The sequence below is a fragment of the Lupinus angustifolius genome, chromosome LG06 (genome assembly GCF_001865875.1).
Source record: "Lupinus angustifolius cultivar Tanjil chromosome LG06, LupAngTanjil_v1.0, whole genome shotgun sequence".
Taxonomy (NCBI): Eukaryota; Viridiplantae; Streptophyta; class Magnoliopsida; order Fabales; family Fabaceae; genus Lupinus; species Lupinus angustifolius.
This window is the reverse complement of record NC_032014.1, coordinates 4542961-4552943: the sequence shown is the minus strand read 5'-3', so window position 1 is coordinate 4552943 and position 9983 is coordinate 4542961. Positions and strand designations below refer to the sequence as shown.

At 33.6% G+C, this 9983-nt stretch overlaps 1 protein-coding gene across 1 annotated transcript; it reads left to right on the top strand.

Annotated features, from left to right (window-relative positions):
- On the top strand, nucleotides 1427-9579 carry LOC109349122 (probable cytosolic oligopeptidase A). Its single transcript, XM_019589807.1, has 17 exons — nucleotides 1427-2008; nucleotides 2123-2290; nucleotides 2674-2797; nucleotides 3422-3498; nucleotides 4047-4190; nucleotides 4269-4499; nucleotides 4570-4660; nucleotides 4995-5116; nucleotides 5642-5749; nucleotides 5835-6080; nucleotides 6400-6545; nucleotides 7016-7133; nucleotides 8115-8274; nucleotides 8383-8414; nucleotides 8641-8706; nucleotides 9166-9237; nucleotides 9365-9579. The coding sequence occupies exons 1-17, from the start codon at nucleotides 1436-1438 to the stop codon at nucleotides 9449-9451; spliced, it is 2565 nt and encodes an 854-aa protein (XP_019445352.1). The 5' UTR covers nucleotides 1427-1435; the 3' UTR covers nucleotides 9452-9579.

Here is a 9983-nt window from a genome sequence, read left to right as displayed (position 1 = left end):
TTTAATTAAATCTTTGAAACCAGTAAGTGTCTTATCCTATGATTTAGTTAGTTTGATCTAAGTATGCTTTTATCTTATTGTTATCTTATTTAATTAATTCTATGGTCATCTAACTAACACTTGAGTTCAGTCGGTCTTTCACTTCAAACATCTCCATGGTATTATAGTCGCTTATAATTATATAATTGGCACAAACTCAGAAAGTGGCAAATACTTATGCCACCTTCACCACATCCATCAAAGATAGGTACTAATAATGTTCCTATCGTCATTCATTATTCGAACATGGTAGGCTGTTATAAAATTTCCAAGGACCATTTGGCATGGAACAGCCCCATGCAACATATTGCATTAAGCTTGACTTGAACTCTTTTTTGTTTGATAGGCTTGCTTAACTTGAGTTTGACTGGTCGAAAACTTGGAGATGCATATTGATCCATAACCATAGATTTCCGTTGTAAGTGATTAGAGATTCAACCATGAAATTAATGGAATTAAGCCGAACTAAATTAAAAAATGTGGTTAAGTCGATGAATCGATTATTTCTTTAACAAGCCGTTTGTCATCAATTCGGTTGAAGGTTCTAAATGGTGTGAAGCTCCATGATAACATAGCATCAAACCTACAAGTACAAAGGGATTAGTTATGGGAAGACACTTGTTGGAAAATACGGCCACGAACTCTGAGAAGAATTAATTCCTTACGTAAATAGTGAGACAACACTAGTACAAAAAAGAAAAACCTACAAGCACATGACAAAAATACTATGTTTCATTAAGAAAGTGAACCAATAAACTGGAACATACAAAATCATTAATGGTTGATTTCAACAATGCAAAACAAAATAAACTGAAACATACCACTTTGTTTGGTTTGATTCATAAATTACTTTAAAGAAAAAAACAGAAACGATACACTCTAGTAACATGTATAATATGGGTTAAGTCCCACAAATGTTTGTAATGTGACATATGTTTATAATTACAACTTGATGCTGAGATTCATTATGAAGTAGAAATAATAATTGACAATATAACTCAAACATATAAGATAAGTACAAATAAAATATATAAGATAAGTCCAAAAGATGAAAATGAATGGTTAATAAAAGTAAATGCAAATAAATAAATGGTGGATTATATATTAACTTTTGTAAATCTTTACATTATATTATATAAATATTACATTATATCGATAAGAAAAAAGATATATATACTGATAATATAATAAATTTTTACATTATTATTATATCATCCATTATTTATATTTAATTATTAATTAATAAAAAGTAATATAAATGAGAATGATAAATAAGTGTTTCCACGTGGATAAATATTATACCGTAATTATGAATCTAACCCAAAATCTATAATGAATCCTTTCCTTGAGATTGTGACCAAGAATCCAATCCAAAAGAAAACAATCTCTTACAAAAATGAGACACATAGGTCTAACCTGCGCCCTTCTTATAGCCAACATACTCATGGCTACTCGTTTCACTCTTTCTCTCACTTCCTCTCGTTCCATTATTCCCCCACTCCTAAACCGCACTCGTCGTTCCTTTTTTCACCCTAAACAATTCCCAAAATCCCATACCTGTCCCCTCTGGTCTTCTTCCTTCTCTTTCTGCCTTGACGCTCTTCACAAATCAACTTCACCACTTTCTTTCTCCTCTTCTTCTTCTTCTTCTTCTTCTTCTTCTTCTTCTTCTTCTTCTTCTTCTTCTTCTTCTTCTTCTTCTTCTTCTTCTTCTTCTTCTTCTTCTTCTTCTTCTTCTTCTTCTTCTTCTTCTTCTTCTTCTTCTTCTTCTTCTTCTTCTTCTTCTTCTTCTTCTTCTTCTTCTTCTTCTTCTTCTTCTTCTTCTTCTTTCTCATCGATGGCTTCTTCTGCATCACTTCATGACGACCTCGCATCTAACCCTCTTCTCCAGGATTTTGAATTCCCTCCTTTTGATGCCGTCGACCCCAAACACGTGCGACCTGGCATTCGTGCACTCCTCAAGAAGCTGGTATCTTTTTCTTTCATTTCTTGATTTTTTATTGTTTTATTCGGGTTTGGATAATGGGTCGGGGTTTGATTTGAGTTTTGTTTTGATTTGATTTGATGGATGTTTGTATTGTAGGAGGGCGATTTGGAGGAATTGGAACGAAACATTGAACCCTCATGGTCCAAGTTAGTGGAACCGTTGGAGAAGATCGTGGATCAATTGTCTGTGGTTTGGGGCATTGTCAATCATCTCAAATCTGTTAAGGATAGTGCTGAGCTTCGTTCTGCCATTGAAGATGTTCAGGTATTATTTTTTTCTTGCATGTTTATTTTTTGGTTTATATTCTTCTATGTATTTGCTTTGCAATCTCGTGCTATTTGATTTCCGAAATTGTTAAGGTTGTGGATGAAAGAAGAGAGAGTCTTGTTGTGTTCTATTTGGTTCTTTGGTCTATCATATGTTATCCAAAAGCTACAAAGTGAGTTGTCACTTGTCACCCATTTATCAATACTGATTTCGTAATAAATATTTAAAATTCTATATAAAAAAACTACCAGCCAATGGAGTTCTATAAAAAAACAGATGAGTGCTTCGATTTTAATACTTTTCAGTTTTTGTGGAAGTCTTGTGTGATTCTTTTATGATTTGTGTTTGATGTACTAATAGTTCTTACTCGTTTTTTGCAGCCGGAAAAAGTGAAGTTTCAGCTTAGACTGGGCCAAAGCAAACCGATTTATAATGCATTCAAAGCCATTCAAGAGTCTCCTGATTGGCAGACACTGAGTGAAGCTCGCAAACGTATAGTTGAAAGTAAGTTACTCCAATGTTCTGTTGTTCAGGTTTTATGAATTTATTTCTATGCTAAGTTAATCGCAAATGGTAATTTATATTCTTAAGTGGCTCGGATTGCTTCTAGATTTTCATTTAATAAAATGGAGGAGCCTTTGCAAAAAAGGAGGAGAACTGTGAAAGATGCTGGATGTTATGTTGTTCTTGTGTTGTGAATTTATTTTTTGCGCCAAGTTGCTTGCAAATGTATTGGCATGGTATTTTATATGCTAAGTTGCTACTAGATTTTTATTTAATAAAATGGACGAGCCTTTAAAAAAATGGAGAATTGTGAAAGATGCTGAATGTGTAGTTGGTTAAAATTTTCTTATTTATGTATCTTGCGAGTTGTGTATTTCTATTTTTCTAATTTGATGCTGAGCTTCCAAGTCTAAGAGATAAATAGTGTGTTCTACTTGTTGGTATTTGTCATGTAAAATGGAATATATGCATGACTTACATATTGGTTAAGTTTTATTCTCTTAAAGGCATTTTAAATTAAAAAGTGTTGTTCCAGTTACCATTCACTTAATCATAAATAAATGTAATGTCTGGGACTTGTCATTTTACATTAACCAAGTAACAGTTGCACTTGTGACTTTGCAGGCCAGATAAAGGAGGCTGTCCTTAATGGTGTTTCTCTTGAAGATGATAAAAGAGAACATTTCAACAGAATTGAACAGGTGTGCTCTTATAAAAACTGAAAACAGCACAAGCTAGTTATTAAGTACTAAAATTTGGCTCTATATTATTTTGTTTTATGGAAGGAATCAAGCCTATACCCTTTCCTACAAGAATGGAAAGTGAGATAATGGGTTTGAAAATGTACATGTTTTTAAATTTGAATGTATATGAGTCACTAAATAATCAGGATAAGCAACATGAACTGATGAAATTCTGTTGAAAGAATTGAAAATTAGAAAGGAGCCATTTACAACAGCTTGAAATCCCAATTTTATTAGCACTTTGCTAGTATAGTAGGGTTTTGCTTTATTCCTAACTCCCATGTAAACCAAATACAACAACAGCCAAGCCTTAATCCCCACTAGGTGGGGTCAGCCCCATGTACACCAAACATAACAAGTAAAAAATTGATTGAATGATGCCAAACTTATGCTCAGATACAGAAGCGAGGTGATTGGATGCACACCTTAACAAAGTTTCAAGCAATGATGCTGTTTTTTTGTTAATTTTTATTTTATTTGATTTTTTTATCACTTACCATGCACAGGAGCTAGAAAAGTTATCACAAAAATTTGGAGAGAATGTTCTTGACGCTACAAAGAAATTTGAAAAGCTAATCACTGATAAAAAAGAGATTGAAGGCTTACCTGCTACTGCTCTTGGGTTGGCTGCACAAAGTGCAGTGTCTAAGGTATATCACATCAACATATTATTATTCTTATGACAATGGCTAGATTTCTGAGTTTTAATTTCTTGATGGTACTTGCAGGGACATGAAAATGCCACTGCTGAGAATGGTCCATGGGTCATTACCTTGGATGCTCCAAGTTATATTGCTGTCATGCAACATGCTCGTAACCGTTCTTTACGTGAGGAAGTCTATCGGGCATTTGCAACACGTGCATCTGGTGGACAATTGGATAATACAGAAATAATTGAGCAAATTTTAAAGCTTAGGTTGGAAAAGGCCAAGCTTCTCAACTACAATAACTACGCTGAGGTATGATTTTTTCATTGTTGAGATTCAAGAATACAATTCTATTGTAGGTTTTTAACATAAATTCCATCAGGTTAGCATGGCAACAAAGATGGCAACTGTTGATAAAGCAGAAGAACTTCTGGAGAAGCTTCGCAGTGCTTCCTGGGATGCTGCAGTGCAAGGTATTGTATAAGATGTTTCTGATTTACTGTGCGCGTTTGATTTTAAATTGAATTTATCTTTTACTGGATGATTAATAAGTTATACAGACAACAACAAATATATAACAACCAAGCCTCAATCTCTCTACGTGAACGGAAAAATGAATCATGTATTCATGTATATAGACTTCATGGAGTTAGGCCTGAGTTGTTATTTAATTTTCCAAAATAGCAAAAAACTATGTCTTTTTGGAAAAATTCCAACTTCAACACCTAATAGTTTTGAGCTGATTGTATATTTAAATTTGGTTCCTTTAGGCAATAATTTAGCTATTTCATTTTTGTTTTCTCATAGATATAGAAGATCTTAAGAAATTCTCCAAAAGTCAGGGTGCATCTGAGGCTGATGATTTGACACATTGGGACTTTGGCTTTTGGAGTGAAAGGCTTCGTGAGTCAAAATATGATATAAATGAGGTTGTTTTCTCTCCCTCCTATAGTCTTTAAAGAAATACTTCAAATAAAAAATGCAGTTATGTCAGTACTCAGTACCACTAATCTTTAACTTTAAGACAATTTTTATAGAAAAGTTGCAAGAACTTCTAAAATATTTGTAACTTATTTGGTTGAATGTCGTAAATAAATTACTTAAACACAAATTATAAAATATGTAATTAAACTAGACTTTTTAATTTCAAAAATCTGTTGTTGCATGTAAGAAATGTTCTCATACTTAGTTTTTATTCCTACAGGATTTTTTTGGCCACTTGAGTAACCATTTTTTTTCCTCTAACACCATACTGTGCCATATTGTATTAATGGAAAGTTTCAAAATTTGGGTTACTGTACTTTTCAAGTTCTGGCTATTATTTTCATGCTTTGCTAATTGTTCACTCCTTTGAAAATGAAACTACTTCCATTGCTTTTAATATCTCAGTATGTTGTCATTGAAACTTTTATACTGCCTTGTATAACTTAAACTTTTGCTATTATGTTGTGCAGGAAGAGCTTCGTCCATTTTTCTCTCTGCCTAAGGTTACTGATGCACTCTTCAGCCTTGTAAAAACACTTTTTGGCATTGAAATTGAGTCAGCTGATGGTCTAGCTCCGGTAACTAAATTACTTCTATTTCATCTTTGTTTCTTTCTTGTACTGGGTATCTGAAATTTACTAATAAATGCTTGTTGTTATTCAGGTTTGGAACAAAGATGTTAGGTTCTACCGTGTTAAGGATTCTTCAGGTAGTCCAATTGCGTATTTTTATTTTGATCCTTATAGTCGTCCTTCTGAAAAAAGGCAAGGTGCATGGATGGATGAAGTTTTTGCCCGTAGTCGTGTATTAGCACGCAATGGTACCTCAACAAGGTTGCCTGTTGCACACATGGTGTGCAATCAAACACCTCCAGTAGGAAATAAGCCAAGTCTAATGACATTTCGTGAGGTAACTTCTGTTTTACTGAGTGTATTTATCTATTTTATATTTTAGTTATGCACATTATCTGTGGATGTGCACAATGAAGTCATACTAATAAAATGTCAAACACGGTTGTGTTTTTGCCGATGGTTAAAGTAGTCAATGCTTACAAGAAGTGATTTAATTATAATAAAATTGTTTGATCATTATGGCATGATATATCAGCTGATAAACTGAGATACACCAACTTATTGATTCAATTCTGAGTTCATTGAATGAGTTGTGATTACTAGTTGTTAACATAGTATAAATTTATAATATTTCACAACAATTTCTGTTAACTCAGGTCGAGACTGTCTTCCATGAATTTGGTCACGCTCTTCAACATATGCTCACTAAGCAAGATGAGGGTTTGGTTGCTGGCATTAGAGGAATAGAGTGGGATGCTGTCGAGTTACCTTCTCAGTTCATGGAAAATTGGTGTTACCATAGGTAAGTAAGAATGCTTGTCCATATAATTTTACACTTTATAACATTGTCTTGCATGGATGTTTGATCCTTCCTTCTCTCGTAACCTAGAGTGATGAATGTAATTTCTATACCTTACTTTATTTAATGTATTTAATTTAATTATGTTCTTCATCCTCTTTGTTTGAAGTCTCCCAAATAACTTATGGTTTTGCCATATATGCTATTCTTTGCAACTGTTGTCCAAAGGCATTGGTAATGCTTTTGCTTGGGTTCATATTCAAGGTGTCAACTTTCCCCCCAGTTCATTTGTATGGGTCAGTGGGAAACTACTGGGCTTGTTTATAGGTTGTTTTCAGTGGCCTGGTCCATTTTAACCCCTTATATGAGTCAATGTGTTCCATATTAGTATACTTAGCTTTTGAATGTGCAATTATGCTTTTTTAATTAGAGTAACATGTATTTACATTTTTATGACATTTTTTACAAATCAGAGAGACTTTAATGGGTATTGCAAAGCATTATGAAACTGGGGAGAGTCTCCCTGAAGAAGTATATTTGAAGCTTGTTGCTGCTAGAAACTTTCGTGCTGGCTCTCTAAGTCTTCGGCAGGTAGTACAGATATATTGGTTAATAATTTCTTGATGTATAGTTATTTGAATATTGCTTATGTTACTCTCCTTAGCTTACCAATTTATGTTTTGTCTCATCTAGAATGGCATCTTATGGTTCTTGTGCAATAGAATAGAAACAAAAAAGTATATATACTTTTTTGTTTCGCATTCCAACTTGTATTAAATGATAACTTTTATGTTCTTGTTGGTTTTAAGTCGGTCTTAGAAGATATTGGTGCTTTGGGGGATCTCTGTCTTGTTTCTTATTTCTTTTTACTTTGTATATATAATTAGATATAGTGCTTAGACACATCTTTTTTTACAAAAACTGTAAGATCCCTGTAAGGTTCTTAATTTACTTACTTTCATTATGACATATCCTTGTACAAGGATTCACTTTCCAACCTCAAAATTGTCTTTTCATCAATAGTTGCTAATAAAACTTATTTCAAATGCTGTATATTTCTTTTCAATTTTTTTGTTAGTTTGTGTAAACATTTGTGTGTGATATGAGGTGGGTAACTCCCACATTGAGAAAATGAGAAGAGTGGTTTACAACAATTTCAATGGTGCCAAGATCCTTAAGCTAGTGTCTTGTTCAAGTTGGTTTTTCTCCAAGTATGACAAGGACACTCTTACATGGCAAGCAATCTTCCAATCCTGTATGCCACCATGCCAAAACACCTCTTAAGCTCACACCCCTTAAAGACCAACTCCTACAAAGCCCAATTTTAAATAGTAAATACCATGTAGCCCTATACCATGCCAAAATTCAATAGTTTTAACTGTTTTCTTCATAAAGCTATTTTCTTGGGTTCTATTAATTCTTAAGTGAACTGCATAATTTGTTTGTAAGGATTCAATGTTTAGTACAACTAGTTTTTTATGCTGATTTTGACCTTACTTGTTCTCTATCACATTACTCGTGTTTAAATATATGACTTGGTTGCTAATCTATATTCATTAATATAATTTGCAGATAAAATTTGCAACTGTGGATCTGGAACTTCATACAAAATATGTTCCAGGGGGACAAGAATCTATCTACGATGTTGATCGCAGAGTTTCTGAGCGAACTCAAGTAACTCCTCCATTCCCAGAGGACAGGTTCCTTTGCAGCTTTAGTCATATATTTGCAGGTTTGCTATGCCTCTTATATGTCTTAACAATTATGTCTCTTATATGTCTTAACAATATGTCCACAAAACATACATTCAATTTTTTTTTCTGGATTTTGCATTTGTTAGGTGGCTATGCAGCTGGATACTATAGTTACAAGGTATATTCTCCATTGCCTTGTTATTAATAATAATAATGGTCATTTATTGTATCTTGATAGTCTTTTATCTTCGTTTCCTTACATTTTCCTTTTTAATGGTATAGATTAGTTCACCTATTTTGTATTGCATTTTTATTCTCCTTGTTCCTCGTGGAACCCCCTTTGTCCCTTTGGCGAAGGTAAAAAGAAAACTATCTTATGGATGGTGAATTTGTCTGTTCTGCAGTGGGCTGAGGTGTTGTCTGCGGATGCTTTCTCTGCATTTGAGGATGCTGGACTGGATAACAACAAGGTATATTTGATAAAGGAAATCTCTTAATATTGATTTTATTGTTTTAGTGACTTGGATGCTTAATTTTTAAAATCCCTTTTATTTCACAATTATTCATAATTGAATAAACAGAGTAGCCTATCTTATGATTTTGTTGTCTTTTCTTTACCAAAGGTTTGGGTTTTCCTAGTTCCTACCTTGGTAAAGGAAGGAGAGATTATTTTGCACTTTGAAAAGTGATACTCTCAAACAATTAGTAGCTGTTGTATGAATGTAGTTTTGGCTTTCCTCACTCCTATTTCATTTTTCTCAATTGGTGATATGGTCCTGCTCCTGCATATTCAGAGACTAGTTCTTAAATGGTTTATAGTGTGTAACATAATTACAATATCAAACATTGGTATGGGATGTTTAGTTAGACTTTCTATCCTTTGACTATTTGCTACATATTGATTGTGTTCATTATATGCATGTAATCAGGCTGTTCAAGAAACGGGAAACAAGTTCAGGGAGACCATTCTTGCTCTTGGAGGAGGCAAGGCACCATTAGAGGTCAGTCCTCCTTCAATAATTCATTTGTCTAGGGCAGTTTGTTAATAAAGTTGCAGAAAATATCATAACAGAGATATGGTTGGTTTTGATCTAATGTGTTAGAACATGTTTATGTTGATGCATGTAGGTCTTTGTGCAATTCCGTGGGAGAGAACCAACACCAGATGCTTTGCTCAGGCACAATGGTTTATTATCAGTGCCAGCTTCAGCTTAGAGTTCACTCTATTGTATCTAATAAGTGGGAATATTCTGACGTTTACATTTTTATGATCATTTTAACTTGCAACATATGAACGAACTTAATTTTTAAATCAAATACCTTTCTATTTTGTTTTTGATGAATTATTTTGGAAAATAATTAAACAACGCTGCATGCCCAGCCATTCCCTTCTATATAAGCACTCAAATCCCCTTCCGTAAGTTTGTTAGACCATGCATTTTTATATCAGTTTAATGTTTTGCTTCACAACCGCAAAGAAGTTAAACATAAGGCCCCATCAGATAAATTCAATTCGTTTCTGTCTTGAATCATTCACAAACCAGAGAAAACCATAAGGCCCCATCAGATAAAAGTTGAAGAACATTCTGTAGAGCTTCACAACCACTATTCCCATTCCTCTCTCTATTTCCCCATCTTGCTCTATTGTAACACTTTCTCTGTCATCTTCGAAAAATCTGTCTTTACTAGTGCTAGCTTTTTGCAATTTTTTGACCAGAAGTATTCTATATTACTATTTTGTACTATT